The 25,000-nt window shown below is 43.6% G+C and overlaps 2 protein-coding genes across 2 annotated transcripts in view; both read right to left on the minus strand.

Moving 5' to 3' along the window:
• LOC134036848 (uncharacterized protein KIAA0040) overlaps nt 1–2,936 on the minus strand; it is a 7,655-nt gene extending 4,719 nt beyond the window's left edge. Inside the window, exon 1 of the mRNA XM_062481974.1 lies at nt 2,814–2,936. The gene's annotated coding sequence lies outside the window, so the exon portion shown is untranslated. The remainder of the gene's footprint in view (nt 1–2,813) is intronic.
• Nucleotides 2,937–6,756: 3,820 nt separating this feature from the next.
• Nucleotides 6,757–25,000, minus strand: part of tnr (tenascin R (restrictin, janusin)) — a 77,456-nt gene continuing 59,212 nt past the window's right edge. Inside the window, 12 exon segments of the mRNA XM_062481357.1 lie at nt 6,757–7,224; nt 7,808–7,971; nt 8,216–8,377; nt 10,560–10,656; nt 11,111–11,262; nt 11,355–11,487; nt 13,328–13,458; nt 15,699–15,842; nt 16,909–17,028; nt 20,623–20,766; nt 21,115–21,234; nt 23,500–23,766. Of these exon segments, the coding sequence (XP_062337341.1) occupies nt 7,105–7,224; nt 7,808–7,971; nt 8,216–8,377; nt 10,560–10,656; nt 11,111–11,262; nt 11,355–11,487; nt 13,328–13,458; nt 15,699–15,842; nt 16,909–17,028; nt 20,623–20,766; nt 21,115–21,234; nt 23,500–23,766 (1,754 nt within the window). The 3' untranslated portion in view covers nt 6,757–7,104.

The raw sequence follows: 25,000 nt of genomic DNA on the forward strand, positions 1-25,000 counted from the left end.
AGGACGTCATTTTTACAATAAATTGCGTTTCATTTTGACTTTGTCACTTTGTAACGGGAATAATGTGAAATGTTGTTTTGGTTAGGTAAAGTTGGTTAAGTTGACAAGTGGAGCCTTAGCAGTTCAGAGAAAAGCAGAAGTGTGGATCATGAACTTCTGTGGTTCTGAGATAATACACATGTGGGAGTTGGCTTCCTGTTTAACTATCTGCATTGTTGCATTTTAAAGGAAATCGACAGAATGGCAACACTCTGTGCTCATACTGAAAATGTAGAATAAGATGCTGTTATTTGAAAACCCTCTAGTTGCTTGTATCCAGAACCCTACCATTTCAATTTGAATAGTTGAGACAAGGAGGAAGGTCGACATTTTCTTGTTCCTTTCATTTCCAAGAAGCAGTTCTGCCCTTCATTTGTATTACTATGAATCATAATTTATACTCACTAAGCCTAAAATGACAATTTGTTTGGGTCACAGTGATCCAAAGGTAATATAAGGATTTATATTTTTTATGACAAAAGGACGGCTTGAGGCAAATAGAGAAGTTGAACATTTTGTGAAACTAAAGACAATTTCACTATCGCAGATTGTTTATATTGCTCCCATTAGGATACAAATTGATAATGTACTGAGAGTTGAAGCACACTGTCGCCTACAATCATTTGGACCTCCTTCACATTCATTGTCTTACCTAGTAAGGATCTAACCATACCTGGAGAGCTGGTTGTTTTATATTTACCGGCAGCTGTGTGATCTTACGATCAAGTTAACATTACCCCCTTCTCTTGAAGGAACACACTGGCACATTGCGAAGTTTCCCACCAGGCAGTAGAGCTGACCTCATGTTCACTTCTGGCCTCAAATACTCTATTCTGGACCCTGAGATCATTCTCCGTCAGACAAAAATGACTCACATTGGCACATTAATCACATTTTGAAATTGTTTTGGATCAGGGGAGGGCCTTCAATTTCAGCTCTTAATGTATCTATGGTGAATGACAAGGTATATCAAATACTTAATCAAGACACATTATAGGTGATTTCTACCTTTTCTGGTTAGTCACATTAGACTGGATGTTTTGAAAAAAAAAATATTGCAGTAACCTGAAGGTCAATGGATAAAAGAGAACATGCTGCTTTTTAGCCTGGCTTCGAGAGTTCTGGCATGGTCAGAGAAGAGAAAACAGAACCCAGAGGCAGTGATGAAGTGGGACTGAGATCTCGCATCGAACAGCAGTAGCTTGGACCCTGTCCAGAGGGCGTGGAAAGACAGAGACAGAGACAGAGAGAGAGAGAGAGAGAGAGAGAGAGAGAGAGAGAGAGAGAGAGAGAGAGAAACCGTGAGAGCGAGACTGAGAGAAAGAAACAAATTCACAAATAGAAATAAAGGAGAGTTACTGTAAAACAGTAAAAAAAGAGAGAAGTAGAAGCAAAGAGAGAGAGAGAGAGAGAGAGAGAGAGAGAGAGAGGAGCAGAGATAGAGAGCTGGTGGTGGGGGGAGAGGGGGAGAGGGGGAGAGGGGGAGAGGGCAGGAGTGCTAGATAGTGCCCACCATAGCAAATCACTATTAAAGGTCTCCAGGACAAAACATTACTTCTTTTGGAGGCAAGAGAAGCATTATAGTAACAAGGACTCACTCAGGCCCCATAGCCTTAAGAAGCACTTTGGTGTTTGTGTATGTTGTGGCATCTCAATAAATGGATGGAAGGGAGTCTCGGAATGGACACTTAAGTGTGTGTGTGTGTGTGTGTGTGTGTGTGTGTGCGTGTGTGCGTGAGTGTCAGATGCCTAAGAGCGTTAATTTCAACATGGCTGGAGAGGTCTGAAGATTTGAGTGCAGAGTGCTTTTATACCTTCTGGCCGGGACGCATTCTTATCCTGTTATATATGCTTTGTGTCTTTCCTTATCTCCCTGGGAGAAATAGCTCAAATCTGACCAGAATATTCCCTCATCAGACATTTTGCTCGGCAGGCCATTCACCTTATAAATGTGTTTGGAGCCGTTATCATTGTCCTTCTCTGGAAGGTAACAGCAGTGTGTGGGCGGGCCGTTTCCGTGGCTGCGTACAGTATACTGCCATAGTCAGATCACACTCCCTATTGAACACAGCTTCTCTCTTTGGACAAGACAGCAACTGACTTCAGCTGACACACTGCATGATGAAGGCAGCTAGCCTTTTACACTTGTGCCCTGGTGTCACTCTACTGTGCTGACCTCAAGCATACTCTGCTTGCCCAGCCCTCTATAATCACGTTGACCTGTTCAGCTCAGAGCAGGCTCAATGCTAAGTGTGTAATTAGGCCAACGCAGAACAACTCAGCGAAACTTTGTGTCTACTTTCAAAAGGGAGTAATTGTACTGATTGGCGCTTCTCACTCTCACTGCCTCTCTATCTCTCTATCTGTCTCTGTCTCTGTTTCTATCTGTCTCCCCCTCTCTCTCTCTCTCTTTCTCTCTTTCTCTCTTGAAAAGTTCCTTCTGTCAGGCCTGATGATTCAAACTGAGCCAAATCTTGTTCCAAATTCAGCCCTATACATTAGAGATCTCCAAGCTGTGTGGCTGTGAGTGTAAAACATTAACTCTCAATTAGCATTAGTTTCTTGCACTGGAATATAGTCATTTGTCATCAGATATTTGACAAGGTGCTAATGACAGCAGTGCTAATAGCAGACAGATAATAGCATGCGTTTGTAATTATATCCTTGTAATTTTCAATTTTCCACAAAGTAAAGAAAATAAAGACTGCCATACCTAAAAGCCTAAAACAAGCACCAATAACAACAAAATAGATATATTAATAAAATAATCTTACCTCCAAACAGCCTTTACCTCTTCTTCTGTTTGGTGGCTAAACATCCACTCTCTCTGTGACATTGCAACTCCATCTAATTATGGCCATGGCTGAAGTATCAATGTAAAGTGCATCAATCTGGTTCCCAGTTTTCCAATTAAGCCACTGTGTTTAGGGCTCCCTTTCACAGTCCAATCAGGGAACAGCACCTTCTCCTATTCACTGGCCTGTCAGACCTGCTTAGCCTCCTGCACCCAGTCATATGTGAAACAGCCCAAAGAGGTAGGCATAATAGAGAGGCAGGAAGGCAGGCAGGGAGGGAGGGAGGGAGGGAGGGAGGCAGGGAGGGTGGCAGGGAGGGAGGGAGGGAGGGAGGGAGGGAGGGAGGGAGGGAGGGAGGGAGGGAGGGAGGGAGGGAGGGAGGGAGGGAGGGGGGGAGGGAGGCAGGCAGGCAGGCAGGCAGGCAGGCAGGGAGGGTGGCAGGGAGGCAGGGAGGCAGGCAGGCAGGCAGGCAGGCAGGCAGGCTGGGAGGCAGGCAGGCAGGCAGGCAACGCGGCATGCAGGGAGCAGCTTGGGAAGCAATAAACCTGTGAGGCAGGCAGGCTGAAATTCAGACAGGCAGAAGGTATGGGGAGAATCAGATGAGGAGACAGTCAGACAGACAGGCAGGCAGCACAGGGAGGCAAGCAGGTAATCAAAAAGATTGGCTGCCGGGGTTACATGTAGGTAGGAAGGGTCATTCTGAGGCTAGCTTTCTATGCTGTGCATGCTGCCTTTCATCACATTCTTGACAGCTCTTTGAAAGATGATAGAATGCATGGGTGTGGAGGGGAGGGACCTTGGGGTTGAGGTCAGTGTTGAGTTCATATGATAAACATGATGGTTACAGGCTATGTGTGTCATCAAATGACAGTGACCCATTTGGGTTTCTGGGTTGAATGGTTAGACATCCTCCAAAATCAAGACTTTAATAACCTCTTAGGGAACAGTTGTGGCATTGTGGCTTAAAGATAATGAGTTCCTTTCTTTCGTATAAATGGTACAGTCACACAAGAGTCATGCTTCATTGTGTAGCTGTGTGACTGGCATGTTTGTTTGACCAGGCACAGAAGGTATAGCAGTCATGCTCTTGCTCCATGGATTGTTTAAAAACAAATATTAGTTAGAACAAAACTATGACCGTGACCTTTCCCCACAGTGTCCTGTTAAGGTCAGCTAGTTATTCATACATGCACTGCCTGTAGCAAGCACAGTGTTGTCCATTATTTAATGAGCTATTTCTGCTTGCCAGACATTTTATGGATAATTAACAGCTAATTAGGACATTCCATTCCTATATATTTTTTTGTATTCAGCAGACATCCTGGTAAAATTATTCACAGCAAACCATTTCATAAATTCTGGATGTAAAGGTCACAGAGGTCATCTTAAAAAAGCAAACGCTTACAAACCAATGGACAATTTGAATATTTTATTAATATGTAGAAAATGTATTAAAAAAGGAACTATACAGTACATGTTTTCAGTCAAACTAGATCTAATTTGATCGTAATAGTTTTAGATTATCCAACAGTATCATTGTTGTCAACAGAGGAGCTTTTCAACAGTCAAATTTCCTTCACATCTTCATGATTAGTATCACTGATGAGTCATCATACACACTTTACACTGAGGCTTAAGCAAGAGGGTCTCAAAACATGATTGAGTGTCCTACCAATACCAATCACATAAATAAATAAATAACAAAACGTTTGCCTTTAACTTAAAACATAAAGAAATAATGAACCGAAGAAAACAAGATTAAAGGTTTAAATTGTGATCCAGTGAGAATTTGTTTCAATGCATGCAGCACTTGGATTTGGGTTAAGTAACATAAAATTGAAGTGCTAGATAAGATGCTACCATCTGCTGTGCAGATTAATTATAAAGTGAGGCCTGCCCTCAACATTTTAGAAAATAAGGTCTTTAATTGTCCTCTTTCACTGAGGGAAAAGTTCTAACTTTCCTCAAATGTAAACACATTAGTTTAATTCACAGGATCACAAATATATATTTTAATATATTTTATATTTCTTCACATTACCAGGCAGATCACTATTATTTTAAATCAAAATAATAGTGATCCTGACACCGGATAAAATTGAATATGAGAATGGATCCGAGCTTTGACTGAATCACCAACTAGCTTGGCATTGAGACACATTCTACTTTTCAGATCAACTAGAAATCTGCTACTCATTGAAACAGCATACATTTAAGGATCTATAGGATCTCATTCTGATTGACTGGGGACTGACTGATTTAAAAACAATTTTAAGCAATGGATCTGAATGATTACAACTGTGTAAAATGTTAGCAAATAGCAGTTTGAGTCATTGGGCTCACCTCAGTTTTTCTAAAGTGACACCTTGTACATTAAAGTTAAATACATTCCTTTCTTTATCTACAAACTTCACATCTCGTCAGCCCCTGCACCAACATGCACTGAGGCAATGTTTCTCTACAGTACATAGTTAAATAAGTACACACACCCTAATCTAGAATAAAACACAATGTTTTGCCTCAGGAAGAGATGCATTGTAATTAACTGCTCTGAATTCAAGGAGATTTCAGAGGAGAAATTCAACACTAGAATACAAGAAAATATTCTAATGACATGTTTGTTATTACCATGAAATTGTTGGTGTTATTCTTAGCATGCAATAGACTCAACCGTGCTGAAAATAAAGCTGTCAACTATGGTTAGAACACCAGGGGTGTTCAAGAATCCCAGAATGGTTCTAGATTATTAATTGAATCTATCGGGTAAAAGACAGATTTTTTTCTATGAGTTAATATTAGTTCTTGTCTATAGGATGGGCAATCACCATAGTTTTCAAGTCTAAAGGACAGTGAAGAGCAAAAACAATATACACTTATTATGATACAGTACAGGCCCACTCTGTCGTTGCATTAATTTAGATACTTAGCTACTTAGTCAGAAATCCAGTAAAGACTACCAAGAAAAATAAGTGTTTTGGATTAAAGTATTTGCACTGATGGCAGTAGATTGACTATTTGAAAATCAAATACAGAGTTGCCCGCTCGTTTTCTTGCAGTGATGGCATAAGCACCGTTTGACAGTACTGCAAATAAATAACTTAGCTGTGAGTAGGATGATTACACCATTCGCGATTATGGGTAAAATTTGTTTTTCACAACTACAATGAAAAGAAACGTGACCATTTCAAAGATTGGAAAACATTAGATGTTTAATGATAATCTATAATCTATAATAGTGAGAGAAATGAAAGATACTCAGTGTATTCTCTGTTTGCTCTTTGGTTGTATGTGAAGTTTTTTGCAGGCATATTAAGAAAACAACATGTATGAACTGTTTCTTCATAGGTAAACTACGTTTAAGAAACAACATGTCGTAATCGACAGATCCGAAAATGACCAATAATAGACAATGTACCTGTCCCGTTTAATGCCTGTATGATTTAGAATGGTTAACTGGACAATTTTAATCAGTAGTTATTGAACGACAGTGGTTACGTATTGCTTAACATTAGTGTAATTACAGTAACCTGTTTCTATTATAATCACTGGATTATTTATTTTTTGTTTGTCGCTCTGTGGCTATCCACATCCTCACTAGTGGACAGCTCACTGCCATGGCTGTTTACATTGCAGTTTTCTTTTACATTCAAAATCTAAACTGACATAATCTGAGATGAATAAATAAATAAATGGTGATCAGTCCACTGTTATACGCTGGTGTGTCACTTGGTGATTGCTGAAGCAGGATGAATGGTCGAACTTGAGTGCTCACTTAGTGCTGAATATTTGAAGGGGTATTTATTAGTTAAACGTAATTAGGGTTTTCAACTGAATAAAAAAATCTATGTAACAAGGTTTCAAACTATATTTTGAAGTAGATGAATTTTGTTACAATGTCAGTTATAAAAATAGATATCTTGCATGTTGTCAGGGCAAATAGAATTTTGATCAAATGATTTTTTTCTTCTTCAGGGGCACAAAACGCTAGCCATGTACAGGAGAGTTCACAAAAGCTAAACTCTGAGCGCTGTTCTTTAAGTCCCAGAACTTCAAGGCAAACCGCTAAAAACAAACACCTCCATGTCTGCCTCCTTAACATTAGCAAAAAGAAGCACTGTCATACAAAATCTTTTCAACAAATGACATAGCTCACACCTCACGCCTTAGTGTAAAAGTAGAGCATAGCTGTATCTATCTAGAGATAGGGTGTATCCCAGGGAAGGGGGAGGGAGAAGAGGGAATGGGAGGGTTAGGGGGTCTGGGGGTTTTCTTATGCAGGGACGGATCTCCTTCGCTTGCCGCTAATGCTGCGGTAGTTGAACGGTCTCATTTTCATCTCCACGAAGGGGATGGAAAACTCATGACCCTTCCAGTGGTACCAGTTAATACCCTGCAGGGATGAAGAGGAGATGTCAGGTACAGATGATACATATATCGGGCTTGTGATAGGACTGTTTCCTGATTCATTCCTAACCAAAACCACCATCTGATTATCCACCACCTTTGTATGTCTTTATTGGTTGTTTATTTCGCAAGAATGAAACATCTCTCCTGGTTTCAGTTTCCAAAACATGTTACCCTCTTTGTAGAAACCCTCTTTGTAGAATTCTTCCTCTTTTTGTGTCTGTCTAGTTTCATGTTCATCAAAAGGATGAGATTCAGATCCAGTATTTCTGTGTCTGTGTGATGTTGCAACACTTTTGTTGTTACAGCTTCTTCAAAGCCAGTCACCGTGTTGTCTGCTTTACATTCGATCACACAATTAAACTCAGACTTGGTGTTAATATTACTTTGCATTTGTAGTAAACAAGTTGTCTAGCTTTAGAACTTCATGTGATTTAGCAACCTAACTACACAAATATCTGTCTACTTTACATAACAACTTTAAATCGCACAGTTTTGGAGTTACTGTAGGCTGCTTTCTCAGGCTTATGAAATGAGACAGCTGTTTCCCCTCACTGTCTGATCCTCACCTGGCTGTGTCTGGACTCCCCGTATTTGCCATTGAGGTTGGCTCGGTGGCAGTTCTTGTACCACCAGGCTCCTTTGTACGACAGGGCACAGTTGGTGACCGCAATGTCGTTGTCCCTGTCCTTGGTGGAGAAGGGCCGACCCTGGTGGTAGCTCAAGGAATCCCCTGAGCCAGACAATGAAAGTGAATTATGAACAGATCAAGGCAGGAGAGTGTGGCACAGTGAGCGGAAGACACCGACAGACTGATATGAATAGGGAGTCAAGACGGAGAAGGGGCCAAAAATATTTCTCAAGAGAGAATGAAAAGGATAGCGATGGAAAATAAAAAATGATATACGAGTCATTGGTTTGGGCGAGCGATTGACCTTTTGACTAACAGACTCATCCCTCAATACATCTTGGCTCACCTGCGGTGCCGTTGTATTCCCCTATTCGGAGCTTGTACAGGTTCCTGGCGTCTCCGATGGCAAACTTGTCATAGTTGGCGTAGACCGACTCCTGACCGTCCCTCATGTCAATACGCAGCTCGTAGCGACCCTGGGTGGCAATCTTCTGGATGTTATCCAAACCTGCATAGCAACAGATGACACAGACCTACTCTCAGTACTTCCTGGGGCAGATAATGCTATGGTTTGGACACCTAGCATTAGCCACCCAAACTGCAAAGTGAGACGTTAAGGCAGGGATGTGCACGTGAAAAAAAAGGTTAGAGGTAGCCGTACAGGTGCCCCTATCTTCTGAGAGGTTTGTGTCTCAGTCCAGCCAGCGGAGGCTGGGATGATAAGCAAACAGAGATTTGATCGTGCCTTGCCAAGATAACAGACGCTCTCTCCACCTAGCAAAGACCTTCCCTTCCTGTTTAACCTCCTGGCTAGAAACCATATTATGTTGTAGATGCATCACGATAACAGCCTTGTTTATTTTTGTATTTGGAGGAAGGGCTACATAAACTTCAAGCTCTCATAGATAAGCTTTGGGTTGAGTTAAGGAAAACTCAGTTCCAATATGTCAGCCACAGATACAATCAGCACCGCAAAGCTTAGGCCCACAGGGTGACAAGGGAAAAGCAATTGGTTTAATAAGATCTTGTTAAACATTGAGTGAACTCGAATTTGAAGTGCATAATGTAGGATCATCTGCCATTAATCTGATAGCACAGTGTTTTAGCATTTTCTTGATTAGAAATTGCGGTGGATTAAAAATGCATCTGAGGGTTATTATTGGCTTGTTATATCTCCTGCATAACCATCTTTTACCCTTTCAATGGCAGAAGCCCTTTTCTATACATCTTCTGAAATGGGTATGGATATAAAAAGCAAAGCGATAAGGATCGTGGGCTACATCCATTTCTCTATATTAGATCATCAAATTGACAATTTATTTGGCCAGGGTCCATTTAGTGAGGGAGACTAACAGATAGCCATTATAAAAAATGCCCATTTTGTTGTCACAACCGATAACATCATCAGCTGAATATCCATCCCATCTCTATAGAGCAGATTAATGTTAAGTGTTCCTGTTTATAGCCTAAATGTCCATAGCAGCGTGATCAACCAACTGTCCAATGTCCTGGATGTAAGTGCCCCCTAGATCTCAGAGCAGCTGTGTCTGGACACTGGAGCACATGGTCACAAGGTTGAGCATTGGGCAACTGAACAAAGCCCAATGTGGCCTTCTCCACACAGTCCCATCTGTGCTTGTGCAAATTGAAGAAGACAGAGAAAGGTCTCAAGTGTCACAGTTTAGGGTCTTGCGCTGCGTGACTCTTGTGGTGGACGTATGCTGTCTGTCATGTTGCCTCCATCTGAGTGGCAGTCAGGGGAACGAACCAGTTTCAGTAAAGACACGTCGACATCACCAATAGGACAAGACAACGGAGGGTGATGAGGTCAACTGGCCAGAGGTGACACCTTGTAGGACAAGGCAGATGGGTGAGGAGTCTGTCAGCACACACACACACACGTGCACGCAAACACACACATGCATCAGAGAGAGGAGAGGAAAGCCCTGAAGCTAATTTATTTAGATGGTTTGGTGATACGACAGAGCAACACTATCAACACAATTGGAAAGTGTGTTTTAATGCCATTATGGATGAATAATGGAGTAAATACCTTAAGCAAACATTCAGATAATGCGTTCTACTGGCATGGCACAGACTTTAATTTTTTTATATATTTTTCTAATTAAAAAGAACAAAACAATTTGTTGGAAAGCAGCAAAAATAAATATTCAGGCAATGAGATATTTATGCAATCAGTTTCTATCAATGCAAGAACAATGACACAAAAATAGTCTCATGAAGAGACATTGTTCATTGTCAGATATTCTAATGAATATAATTACACGTTTTATAATGAGATCTTTGGAATTCCACACTGTGTGAAAGGAAGGTGAAAGCGTCTATTGTTTTTGCATCAAAGTCATGGAGCGGCTGAAAAGAATTACCATGCCATTTCAGCAAGAAGTGAGAAGCTGAATGCATCCATTAATAAATTACAATGCCTTATGAGGGCCAAGTCTTAACAAATAGTAACTGGTGGTGAAGAGGAAGTTATCAACAAAAAAAATGGCAGTGACACTACTAAACCTGAAACTCTGCATTTCATCATCCAGGAATAGTTCCTCAAAACGTGTTTGGTTTTGATCTGCCATACGGAACAGTCTTGTACCATGCATTTGCCTGCAACACCCAAAACATTGATTCCAATAACCTGGTTAAAGATAGTATAAAAACAAAAGTAACAGTACCAAGCCAAAACTCGTCCTCCAGGTTCCCAAAACCGACCCTGTAGTCGCTCCACTTCCTGGAGAAATCTGTCAGTCCGTTCTGACGACGCTGGAAAACCTGAAAAAAAAGATACATACACAGAGTTTAAGACCAAGTGGCACCCTTTTAGATAAGTGCCTGGCCCGTACTGTCATGGGATAAGCAGTATCTGAACTGTCTGGTCGTACAGGACACTCCTCAGTGTTTGCTGACGGGAAGCCGGGGAGTCAGGTGGCTGAGCGGTTAGGGAATCGGGCTAGTAATCTGAAGGTTGCCAGTTTGATTCCCGGCCGTGCCAAATAACGTTGTGTCCTTGGCCAAGGCACTTCACCCTACTTGCCTCTGGGAAAATGTCCCTGTACTTACTGTAAGTCGCTCTGGATAAGAGCGTCTGCTAAATGACTAAATGTAAATGTAAAATGAAGCAGGAATGATCATTCTGAAAAAAACACAAGCAAGCACTGAACTTGGACGGAAAACACACCGGCACTAGAGAACTGTCTAATGAGCGCTTGTGTTCGGGGGAACTCACTATCCATCCGCCCTCATCTGTGGTCATGTCGCAGTAGACCTGGACCCCCTGGTTAGGGTCTCTGTTGATGTAGATGGTGTACACGCCACTTAGGCTCTCCCCGTTCAGGAGATGCTGGGCGCAGTTCTGAGGCGTGGAGAACAGGCGGTTCCCTGGAGAGGGCAGAAGAGAGGCGACGGGGGAGGTGAGAGAAAGGAAGGGGGATTGTGGTTCTGAGGGAGAGGGAGAGGCTGGGGCGGCCCACCTGTGGTGAAGGCTGTGGACACGATGGAGCTGGTGTCCAGGCCCCTTGCTGCCTGCAGTCTGACCGTGTACTCTGTGGTCTCGGCCAGACCCTCGAGGCGGATCCATGTGTCCTCAGCGTCCAGGATCAACTCCTGGAGAGAACGCACACACCAATAATAAAAAAAAAAGTGTAACTGCCGCTTTCCGAATACAAGCAACATGTTCCTAGTATGATTAATCGCATGATATTCTTCTGAGCCAATCCAAACAAGGCACACTGCAACTTATATCATCAATCACAATATTAGCGCAAATGACAAGCGCAACCTGGCAGAACCATGTTTAAACTTAATATTCTGCGCTGGATCTTGAACAACTCAGTTCTGAGTTTTACTGGGGGATAAAAGAAATAGCTACAGTACAACCTCAGAATGATAGAAGGGGGAAGGAAAGATAACGTATGTTTTGAACAACAACCCTAAAGAGAATGGGGGAGAAGCTTCATCAGAGACCATTGCCGTTAAGATGACAAATATAGATTTTTCAAATCTATTTGGTCAATTTCCCTCCCTGGTGTTTGACAAATCCACTTTTATCAAGTGGATCTCTGGCTCAGGCCAGCGAGCTACTTTTGTTCTGGTTTTCTACATGAATTTGCTCTTTTTAGCAGATGAAATGAAGAGATATTTTCCTGAAGTTGCTGGCATGGCAGCAGAGTGAACTGGAGAATCAGAGGTGGCTCAGGGAAATATCAAATATGAAGGACGCAATAAAATATTCAGACGTTTTGGAAAAAGTTTGGCATTTTGATGCGATATGTTACGTGAATTATGCATTAAAGCAGCATATGAATGAAAGTCCTGTTGTGGCTGAAACCTCAAGGCTGCTCTTCCTGTTGGTCAGAGTATTGTTGTATCTGTGACAAGCATTTCTTATAGAATACATGGGTCTGCAGACATGTACACTATTATGTAAAACATGTAGATAGCAAGCCTTTTAGTCTCTTAGTATAGATGCAAACTATGAAATCACATGCACACACCAATAACTTTACAGCATTATTGTTACTGTTATTGTTATTACAGTAAAATGATTTGAATTATATTCGTTCATTCAATAGGATTGTCACAACACAATCATGGTGCATTAATTAGACACCAGTACTAACATTATAAGCAAGTTCCAAAAATGGAAACCCTTCCATAAGTTTACCTAATATAATTTTCACTGGAGTTGCTTAATAAAGATAATCCATGCAAGACAATGACCTCCCCAGTGGTGAGGGGACACATCCTCTGTGCATGACTGACACCCACTGGAGAAACCCCAGCATTAAATAAACAAGGTCAATAACAATGCTACTCCACAGTGTGTGTGTGGGTGTGTGTGGGTGTGTATCTGGGTGTGTCCTTAGTGTGTGTCCTTGTGATATATCAAACATGCATTAGCCCTGGTAGTTACAGACTACAGTACTCAGCACAAGTCTAAGGGCAGGACTTGGGTTTATGTGGCTAGGAACTATCTAATGTGGAATGTCTGGGGAAAGATTCTGGTGAGTCATTAATAGGCATATCGCATCTGAAAAGCCTTGTTAATCCACTTTATTAATATTACCCAGCTACATCAAAGAATTTAATTACATTTAAAAAATGTTCAGGCAGGCAAATTAAAACATCTGAACTGTTCTATTGGCTGGGCTTGGTTACACTGTGGGATATTCATAATGTGACTGGTTTGGTTTAAGAGGTCATTCTGTTGGAGGAAATGTTTTACAACCAACAGAATGGCAACGTGAAAATAATTTAGCCGTTATTACCTAAACAAATAATTATACAGTTTGGGAATATGTATCTAGGTACGTATGGATCCAGAGTAGAACCTGTATTTTTTGATTGATGAGAGATCTGAGACTATGGATCTGCAAGGCTATCAAATCTATCAACTGCACAAACTCCATAAACAGCAAGCAACAGCGATGAGGTCCAACACTACCTTCCTGCTGCCGTCAGCTGACTTGTAAGTCAGCATGTAGTTGTCGATGTCAGAGATGGGCGGTTGCCAAGAGATGAGGGCGCTGCGGTGGTTCACCTCGCTGGCCGTCAGGTTCTGTGGTGCGTCCATCGCTACGGGGACAGAGGAGGTGTCAGCTAATTATGGGATGGTCAGTTTCTCTCTGTTACATCATTCCTCCGAGGGGTCCCACACACAGTGAAATCAGCATGGGGCGTTACGCAGATTACAGTTAGAAAATTGTAACTCAGTCATTGGTTACCTCAAGTTACATCACATTACGTCACTGGGGTCGATCACTAATAGATGTCCCCTCACTTGTGTGAATGGACCGCAAATCCCTCTCAGAAAATCCTTCTGCTCAGTATGCTAACCCGCGCTGTCCTAAGGCTGTCATTCATCTCTGCCGCTCCCATGCCGCTTCTCCTCAGAGATCTGAGGCAGCTTGCTAATTAGCAGCGCATGTCCAGCACCTCCACTCCCCCCCTCCTGGAAGGCGCAGGAAGAGCTGCTTCTCTGTACACACGCCATCCCCACCCCCTGATAGCTGGGCCTGGGTGGAGTGACAGCGAGGGAGCGTCCACATTGACCTGGCTGTCTGCTCGTGTTCTCCTGCAGGTTTTATCTGACAGCCTGACAGTCACCCCAGCATCCCGGCACGTCAGACAGGAAGCATCATGCGTCCACTTCCCCTTTCATCCCTTCATCGTGATGGACACTGATTCTACATACACATGCAGTCTGGATGGGTGTGTGTGTGTGTGGTGGGGGTGTTTGTGATGTATGGAGTGTGTGTGTGAGGGAGAGAGAGAGAGAGAGAGAGAGAGAGAGAGAGAGAGAGAGAGAGAGAGAGAGAGAGAGAGAGCTTGTCTGTACAGCATGCCTATTTCCACACATCCACAGCTGTCACAAAGCACAATCTCTTTCTTTTCTCTGTTCATCCTGTGTCCTTGTGGAGACGTGGAGTCACATGGAGTTCATCCACATCTCTGAGTATCTCTGCTGGGTCTGGTGATGACTGAGTTTCATCGCATCCTTATCAGAACAGTACAGGTGCAGCCCTTCACAGGCAACTAGACGATGCAATTAGACACTTATACAGACACTTGAACCCTGTCGCCGCGGTACCACACACCTGTGTTGAGAACTTAATTCATAATCTGTCTCGTGAATAGTTTTTATCCAGCGTGGATTCTTTGAGCCACGCTGGACCTGCCAGGCAAGGGCACACAGGGACAGGGAGTATCTAAAGATTGGCATCACGTACTGATCACCACGGATGCTCATCAGCACTGGGATGTGTGGCATCTCCGAAACCGTTCATCAGGTTCCTTCATCCCTCAGAGCACTAACGTCAGCCTGACACTTCCTATTAGAGCAGAACAGCCGGGGAAAGCGGCGCATTAACAGAGCATAACCACGGTGACAATTAAATTAGATGAACATCAAGAACAAAAAGGGGTCCTGTAAAGAAATGAGAACTCAGTCACCCAGATCAGTGATTACAGTACGTGGTGAACGTGTTGGCGCTGGTTTGGGTCAAGCCCAATCGCCTGGGACTGGGACTCAGACAAATAATTTTGTCCGAAAAACAGTCTGCAAATAAAGTTCTCGAAAGAGCACAAGTAGATTTCTTCTTTGAAGGTCTCAAAATTTTTTTGAAAAAAGCAACACTTCACAATGATCCAGGGCCACCTAACATACCTTAACAAGTCTACTGTCAAATTTCCACCATATAATCTGAGGCATATATTCCATTCATGTCCCACTCAGCCATCACTTGTTTGAAGTATGAGAATCTTCTCGAATTCGACCACCAGAAAGAGAACTGTCTGTTGTGTCTGAGGGAGCTGAACAAAGACCCTCCCTCCAGCAGGGCACGTACACATCCAAGCCTTGTCACAGCTGCTGCAGTGCACTGTGGGTAACTGTGCTCCCTGCTCCCTTCCCTGGGGACAAGGGAGGCCCCTGCTGACAAGAGAAGTTTTCTGTGCTGAACAAGTTCACTGTAAAAAATATGGAGATGCACAAACTAGAGCATGTCCCTTCTCTTTGCTTAGGTAGTTCCAGTAGGATACAGCTACAGCATGGTCTTAATGGAGGAAACAGGCCGCAGTGCAGCTCCATCACAGATATGTCACTGCACTGCACTTACAAGTGTGGTCCAAATCCAGCAAATGAAACAACCAACTTGCCATTTGGAAAAGGGCAATCCATAATGAGAATGGATGCAGTACGTGGTGGTCAATGCTCCCTGGTTAATTTACCGTATTCTACAGTGACCTTACTTTCGGTCATTGCCTCTTCCTGCCTCTACATTCTGGATGGTTGGGTAGAAAGTAGATCTACGTACGTGTTGCAAAGTTAGCTATGACAGTGCCGCTGGTCAGGGGCCCCTTAGTGGCGTACAGGGCCACAGAGTAGGTGGTGCTGGGGGTGAGCTGGCTCAGCTGGTGCTCCTGCTTGGTGCCCTCCACCAGGAAGGTGTCGGCCGTCACTGAAGGAGCAGAAGAAAAAGCAAAAAGAGGGAATGTTAGAGGTCGGGGGGTTTTCATCAGCTTGGAATGAGCGATGGGGAGGAAACGATACGGCGCTGTGCAGGACCAATTGTTTTCTTTGTGTGTGTGATTTTGAAAGTCACAGAGTTTGTACTCATTTAGATGCAGGACGTAAACAATGCTGAAACAATTAAGGCAAGTACGAGGTACATTTCCGTCGGGTCATTTCTAATAGCATGTTTCATGAATCAATTTGCATTCAATTAATTACTAAATAGATCAAGATAAATGGGTTTGAAATATAATTTTTTTCCTCCTTGAAGAGCTAATGGTGGAAAAGCAACATGCTAAGAAAATAACCGGGTAAGTTCATGGGAGGCAGGGAGTAAATTAGATGAGACATTTAATGAACACACAGAGGAGTCAATAGTGAATTGGCAAGAGTTTGTCGGAGGGCCATAATTTGCGGTGATATTGACAAAAGTTGCATCGACTGGCAGCGGTTGAGCTGAGTCCCAAGTGTCCATCCCTCTCAGTCACTGTGCGGACCTGGCTGGACGCCACCCATGCTGGAGGCAAATTAGAAACTGACATCATGGGAGTCCATGGTCTCCAGAGGATGCAGAGAACAACGTTATACTCATATCTGCCATCATTCAGGTTTAGTTAAACAAAATGGCAAGGCCATGACATCAGTGGATTCTTGCCCGAGGTCTACTGCACTATGAACCGTAATATAAGGTGTGCATAGGACAGGGTTGGACAACCCTGGTCCTTCGAGGGCCGCTGTCCTGCATGTTTTAGCTGTTTCCCCGCTCCAGCGCACCTGATTCAAATGAATGGTAATTACCTGGCTTCCACAGAGCTTGATAACGACCCATTCATTTGAATCAGGTGTGCTGGAGCAGGGAAACATCTAAAACATGCAGGACAGCGGCTCTTGAAGGACCAGGGTTGTCCAACCCTGTCCTATGCACACCTTATATTACGGTTCAGAGTGCAGTAGACCTCGGGCAAGAATCCACTGCCCAATCCATTGCCCACCCCTGATCTGGGAGGACTCACGCTGGTTGTGTGTGAGGGTGAGGACGTAGTTATCCACGCTGGAGAGAGGAGGGTTCCAGCGGAGCAGGGCACCTTGGGGCAGGATGCCGAGAGACGTCAGCTCCGTTGGCATGTCCATGGCTGTGTCAGACAAAGAGAGAGAGAGAAAAAGAGAGTGAGAATTTGAGAAAAAGAGATGGAGAGGGAAAGAGACAAAGGGAGATAAATAGAGTGGCTATCAAAATGGTAATGTGGCTGTAGATCATGCTTTGAGTTCCATTAAAATAATATCTACTGTATCTATAATAGTGCTTCTTCCCTAATAATACTTGAGGTAGAGTATGACTGATTTAGCCTACCTGACATGCTACCTTAGGAAAGGTCAAGGGGGGCTTAAACTAAACCACCCATGGGCTCTGTTGTGCCAAACAAAGACCAATACAATTCTTCTCACAATTTGTAAAATATCTATTAACCCTTGTGCTGCCTTCGAGTCACATGACCCAAAGGTTCACAACCATCGTTGTGTTTACCCAATTTTACCCAATACAAAAACAAATACATAGCATTTTCTTTTAACCTTCGCAATGTGGGGGGTCTGAGACAGGCCGATGGTTAAAAGAAAATGCTTCACTTTGTTTTTGTATGCGGTAAAGTTGTCGCAATACGACGGTGGGTCACAATGACTGATGGGTCAGAATGACCCGAAGATAAGGGTTAAAATGTTTACCCAGGTCTGGTCCTTCTGTTGAACCACTTGAAACATATTATTGTACATCTACAGATTGATTATAATTCACAATGATTACCTTTTCAGACTAGATCACAATGCCTGCCTCTGTAAAACGACATCAAAGGAAATTCTACATTAAAATGTTCTGCAAGGATCAGTTTTCTCCTCAGGGAATTGCGAGCACTAAAATTGCATGTGAATGTAATTACACCTTTGCCTTTTCGTTTCAACCTCAATTTTAATCAGAAAGGCTCTTAGCTTTGTAGGGGATACCAAATATAGCTTCTGCTTCCACAGTACTTCAGGTATACAATCAATACATCATTACCTACTAGCTTGAGAATGACTCAAATCAGACCTATCATCATGTGGTGCTGGTCATGTAGTGTCATTCAGCCTCACTGGAGATAAACTAGTCAGATCATTACCCAAATCATTACTTTCATTAATTTAATATAATCTAATTAAAATGTGTGCTTGAATTACATTAAGATGACTGTAGCGTGACAAGCCCCCACTCCCTTATCGCCAAAGGGATGTTACGATCTAATAATCATTTGTTGTAATGAACGGGGCTACTGTGGCCTGGAGCAGGTTTGGGATAGGATGTTAACCCTAAACAAAGAATCAAGTTGACCTTTAACGTCATGACCCTGTGCTCCTAAACCAAACCACAACCTTATCCCATGAACCCTAAACTTAACCATCCTAACTGTGTACTAACCCAGCCATTCCCAACCTTTTCCACTTTGCGGCCCACTGGCATACCTCAAATATACCACGGGAGAAAAACAGTTCTAACCAATCCTAGGTTTAATCCCTGTTGGGTTCCGACTGATTTGACCTTACCTCATGACAGGTCAAAAACAGACACACAAACAGAAACAATCTTCCCAGGTTCAGTTCTGGCTCTTGACCAGTTCTTGCAAAAGTTTCATTCTGATCCTTGTACCTCCAGGGTTGCACCCCGAGCCAGTGCTGGCCCAGTCCTAGCACAGGTCCTGGTCATTAGCTGGACAGGAGCTTAAGGCCCAAGTTCAGACCCTCTCATTAGTCCCGCTACCTCGGCCAGGTCTGGCCACAGCGCCTCAGTGCTTGACAACAGAGCTGTGTCTATCTGCTCCAGACACTCTCCAGCCTACTTGGAGCCAGTAACGCTGCTGTTCCCTCTGTGCCAGGGGAGCCCCCGCTCACTAACGAGCCCCCAGTATCACAGAAACCTCTTCAGAAACCTCTCCCTTCAACAATCTTCTCACCTCAGTTGGATTTCGGAACACAATTTACAAGTTCCTGGAAGCTCTCTGAGTCGACTTGCGTCCTTTCTCTTTCTTTCTGGTATTGTAAGAAAACTTTTCATCAGACACACGGGACTCGGAAACTGCTGTTAGAAGCCTTTCATCTCCCTCAGCCAAGCTGGGCTGGTCCATTACACGTTTTATCTCTCTCACTGAGCGGGATCCCTCTTTACAGTGGAAGATATATTCTTCTGAGGGGTACGGCCCTGTTTTAATGAGCTCTGCCATTTGTTCTAAACTGCTCTCCCTCTCTCTTTTTCCCCTCTGTTGCGATCTCTCTCTCTCTCACACACACACAACGCTTTTCTGTGGGTAATTACCCAATAGATCATGGCTGATGTATAAGTGAAACGTCAACACTAGTTAAAGGATGCAACTGCTTTTCTGACAGGAGGTCATTAGTACAGAAAACCCTCTGTGCATAAGGGAGGCTATTTGCGGTTGTGGACCGATGTCCATGAATGTTTCATCAACATTTGATATGACAATAGTAAGTCTAAGTCCAAAGATACAATATTAGCTGATTCTCAGTTTTTATTTATGTATATGTAGATATATAAATATGTCAGCCACTCTGTCCCAGTCAAGGTTGTGTTTGTATTCAGCTTGAAGGCTTGAAACTTTACTAAACATATTCGACGACCCCCATTCTGGTCTTTGGTTTGCGTAGGCCTGCCTCTTGAGATCGTAAACTAACAACACCACGGGCAGTGCTTTATTATAAAAGGACTTGTCAAGTTATACAGGGAAGCATCTAGGGAGAAAAAATAAGGCCCCAAGCAGGGGTCCAGCTTCTCAGTGAGAAAATTAAACCTGCACACTCGCTCTCACGGTCGCTCTCACGGTCTCTCTCTCTCTCTCTCTCTCTCTCTCTCTCTCTCTCTCTCTCTCTCTCTCTCTCTCTCTCTCTCTCTCTCTCTCTCTCTCTCTCTCTCTCTCTCTCCCTCCCCTCTCTCTCTCTCTCTCTCTCTCTCTCTCTCTATGTCTCTTTCTCTCTGTGGAAGTCTTCCTACATGTCGCTGGGTTGTATCCAGCTGTGTCTCTGGCATTCAGGGCACAGACCTGGTCTGGGATCAGCTGAGAGGATAATGGACGCAGTGACAGAGTCGTAAGTGGATGAAGGGGAGGAGGAGGATGGGTAGTAGGAGGAAGGTCTGTAGTGGTTCTGTATCCCTTACCCAATCTTACAGTGTGGCAGTGTAAATCCTGGAGAGGAGCGGTTTGGTTATGGTTATGATAGAAAGAGAGGGGAAAGGAAACAGCTTGTGTGTGTTTGTGTGCGTTTGTTTGTGTGTGTCTGTTGGTGCGTGTGTAAGTCTGAAGACAAATTCTCTGTACTTGGTTGACGATGTGGGACATGCAGTAAGTGGAGCTGGGTGGTAAGACTCTCTGTAAAACTGAAATAGCCCACTTATTCCAGATGCATTGTACTGTAGGAGCTTAGAGCAGAACATTTTGTCCTGGCAAATCTCAAGGGAGAGTTACTGTATGAAAGAGGTCTATTAATATAGCATTTCTGAGTGTTCTTAAAAGCTTCTTTTTTTTCCTGAAAAAAAAAAAAAAAAACAATTTAAACCATTAGTGAGATTTGCTGGTTTTATTTGGTCGGTGTGAGGTGGATGTGAGTTGCTAGTTGATTAGTGTGGTGATTTGGAGGTTGGAGGGCAGTGATTGGGATAGTTGTGTTGGGGTGCTGGGGTCAGATACCTGTGAACACACTGGTTGTGACTATTGAGCTCTCCTGGCTTCCCCTCACAGCATTCAAGTTGATTTGGTACTCTGTGGCTGGGTGGAGGCTGGATAAGGTATAGTTGGTCACCTCTGTATCGATGGCCACGCTGTCTATCCGTCCTAAGAATCACCACAGAGAGAGAAAAAAAACCCATCAAGGATATAGTTCATTTTACAATATCAAAACAAAGAATGAATTTTACAATTGTATCCAAAGTGAAATAGAAATAATGTATATACTGTTGAAAGTACAGCAGAAAATCAAGGATCATAAATGCATGGTTCTAACAGTATTTAGAGTATTTATAGTCAAGGAACAGTTTCTATTTACCAAGCAAAGTACAAAAAAAACAAAAAAAGAAAAACACATTGAAGCTACCAAGCAACTTGCTAGCATAGCAAAGCCAAACAACCAGTGGTCTCACTCTCAAAAAGTCTTATCTCTGAGAGGGTATGTCTGTGTCCCACCTTTGACTGACTGGTAGGACATCTTGTAGTAGTCAAACGGAGCCAGAGGTTTGATCCAGGAGACGGTAACAGAATCCTCTGTCACGTAGGACACTGTCACCTCCTTGGGGGGGTCCATTCCTACAGCCAGGAAAAGGTTTTGGTGAAATATCCTGTACGCCATGTATACCATAAGAAGGAATCTCTCTCTCTCTCTCTCTCTCTCTCTCTCTCTTTCTCTCTCTCTCTCTCTCTCTCTCTCTCTCTCTCTCTCTCTCTCTCTCTCTCTCTCTCTCTCTCTCTCTCTCTCTCTCTCTCTCTCTCTCTCTCTCTCTCTGTCTCTCTCTCTCTCTCTCTCTCTCGCCCAAATCTTTCCAACCGACACTGTCTTGAACAGGAAGCCTACCAAAATAAGGTCTGTAGTCCCCAATCTATTCATCCAATACACATGCTGGTCACAAATATTCATTTAATACTTACCGGATAAATAATGCTAGTATTCAATAAGATAGTGTTTTGTCATGAATTGATGCGCTTTCGGAAAGAAAACATGTTTTCGTTTCTGGTTACCCTCCAAGTACAGTTTTATCATGCATATTGTGTGCCCATAATAAAAGATGCTGCATGGCGGTCAGCCACGAGCAAGACATTTGCATTGTGATTGAGTCTTGTTACCCCCTGGAGATTATTTCGTGATTTGTTTTGTTGTCCCCTGATCGGGCACCACTGTGACAGCAAAGGTTACCCACACAGACAATGTGAGCAAACAATTAAACTGACTGGGAAGTTTGCATGAAGCTAATAAAATAGACAGGCATCTAAAACATGCAGGACAGCGGCAAAGAATAGAACAATAATTTGTTTTGCTATCATTGCGAAAGAAAGCCATAAAAGTGCAAACCTCCCATTTCCATTAGGATAATGGACATTATTCAGCAGCAATGAGAAGGACAATTCATAAGTTGGAGAGCTGCTTCAGCCTTATTGAAATTCAGCTAGTATGAGTTATCTCCATGTAAATAAGTTGTGATTATTCATGTATGCCTATCTCTAATTATTTTCTGTTTGAGTTATAATTGTTTGGTCATTTAGGCTGTGCATTCATGTGGCTCGAACACTGTGAGCAGAACAAACATACTGCTTTATTTTGTTCTTGTAGAGAACACTGCACAGATAGATTATAGTAGCATGTTCTTGGAGAAGCTATATAAGCATGTTCTGCTGCAGGTTTGAATGTGATTTCGCCAGTCTATAGAATTACAGCACATGGTAAAGTATCAGTACATACAGATTTGACGCGCTTCTGACATGAACTCGCTCTGGATAAGAGCGTCTACTAAATGTAAAAATGTTACTCTTTTTTGAACATTAGTGTTAAGACAAGTCTTCCAGTACCTTCCAGATATGTTGCGATTCTGCATAAATTCCAGTACAAATATAAGCCACACACAGACATCAAATGCCAAAACCCTCAGGCACCAGACCTGAAACGGTTGAATTTGAGGACCCCCCCCACACACACACACACACACACACTCAATCCTGTCTCCTCATTCCCCCGACACCACGAGAGAACGCGCATCAGTAACAAAAGAGTTGGCAGGTACAGAGGAGGAATGATTGAACACCCATCGTGCAGGTGCCGCTCTCCCGGCACACTTAATATCTCTGTTGTTTAGAGAGCCGTCTTCTTCCCCCAATATGCGTCCGTCCCTCCCACTCTCCCCCCTCCTCCTCCTCCTCCTCCTGCAGCTGTGAACAACAGGCGTACCACAGTCTCCCCTCCCTCTGCTGACGGGGCGACAGCTGAGTGTTTTCGACACCTCCATGTAGGAGCCGAGGTAATTAAGACGGGATTACACGCAGAAGCATTAATAAAGAAATGAAAGGTGAGGAGAATTTCCGCAGTGCAGCTGTGAGCTTGAATCCCTAATGAGGAGGGAGAAGAGAGAATGTGTCGTGGACGTGTCTGGTGATGTAAACCCTTCGAGAGCGGAGGAGAAAATGTGTGGTCTCAATTTTCGGGCCACGACAAAACTCCTCAAGTTGGCGTGTGTCTGTGTGTTTGTGTGCGTCTGGGTTTAAGTTTCAGTGACTATAGGTGCTTTGTGTGGTGAGGTGACATTTGATGACATGTTGTGTCAGCAAACTGTCAGGCAGAATCAGATGTCAGTTTGTCCAGTGGTCAATGCAAACAAGCCACCGGAGGACATTATTCAGCAAGAGTTTGCAAGGCCATGACTCGTCATTACGCTCATAGACCTTCAGTCTGGCAAATGTTCCGGAATGACCCAACAAGAAAAACACTTAAAGAAACACATCAGTGTAGCAGTGAATGTGTCCCTGCCTTACTGTCAACAAACCTGTAAACACGGGCCTGTGGAGGAGGGACCAGTGTTTGTGTACCTGTAGTGAGTGAGGCTGTGACAGGTTCGGAGGTCAGGTCTCCCTGGATGGTGATGAGGCTGACAGTGTACTGAGTGGAGGGCAGAAGCCCCTCCACGGATGCCCGGGTCTTGTACCCGTCCAGGGTCACCTTGGAGGTGTCAGTCCCGTCCTGCGAGGCGTACGATAGGATGAAGAGGTCGGCGGGCGGGGCCGGGGCATTCCATGCCGCCGCCGCGGAATCGGAGGTGACCTCCGACAAGTGGAGGTGTGTCACAGGGCGGGACCCTGGGGAGTCAAGGTCAAGGGGTCAAGTTCAGGGTCAGAAGGCTGCAGTGTGTCGTTGTTGTTGTTGGTGACTCGTGTTGTTGCTTGTGCCTCACAGGCAAGCGACAGATGAGCGGATGGAGTTAAGTGGGGAAAATGATCGCAAGGCCTGGAGTTACAGGATTAAATGTGGAGATGCCACTCATATAGATGTTAGCTGTGAGTCAGGTCACTTTTCTTTTCTCCAGTTCCGTTGCAAAAGCTAGGGGGGGGGGGGGGGTGAAGTGCTCCTTTGGGTCTACTGAGGAATCTGCATCTTGGCGTACAGACAGAAACCACTCGCTGTCTCACAGGCAGATGAGAGGAAAAGCTGGTAGATGACTGGTGATCAATGATGAGTCAGTGTCTGCCTCCATCCCTGGAGAAGGAGGTTAGACAGACAAGGAGTAGCGAGCTGAAGGATGAGGAAGGAGCCAGACGAGGCTCTTGAGATGAGGATCATTTGAAGCGTGCGGTGGGGGACGGATGGATGATGAAGATGGAACGCCGAGAAGAAAGAGCCACGTTATTGATGGCGGATATGAGATGAGACATCGTGTTTGCCACCAACCTTGGTGCTGGTGACAAATATGGCAATGAGTGTCAAGGAAAGGAAGGAGCAGGTTTGTCAGCAGTGGGTAGGATGGAGGGATGGCGACTGGCGAGATGGCGAGGCGTTTGATGCACGCCGTCAGATGGGTTACGTCAGGAGAGGAGTGCATGGAATAATCTAGGCCAGACCAAGTTAAATACTGAAGAGTGTTATTCACGGGTAAATGGATGCAGAATGGAGATTTAACCTTTTCATGTTCCTGTTAAATTTGCCTGAAAACGCCTAAACAGCATACCCAAAGTAAATTGGAAGCTGTTCTTGAACCATTTGGAGTACATGCATGTAAATGATCTCTTTTGAAAGCTGACACTCTGAAGTTATGTCCCCTGTTGTCAGGACCCCTGTCAGTCCTTCTAGTGTTGAGTAATAGAAGCTTGAACACAAGGAAAGTGAAAATTTCTATTTCCGCCTAGATTTTGTTTTGAAAACAGAGGCCTGAAGAGGCCTAGAGGTGGTAGGTATTATCTGGAAGACTAAATTGGACCACAGGTTGAAGCCTTACCCAATTCAAATCAAAAGTCAAACATAATACCACAATATATTCATATTTGACACATGTTTTTATAAGAGTACATCCAGGAATTTTCTAAAAGGGTCTTTTGG

Source organism: Osmerus eperlanus, chromosome 16 (assembly GCF_963692335.1).
Source record: "Osmerus eperlanus chromosome 16, fOsmEpe2.1, whole genome shotgun sequence".
NCBI classification, from domain to species: Eukaryota; Metazoa; Chordata; class Actinopteri; order Osmeriformes; family Osmeridae; genus Osmerus; species Osmerus eperlanus.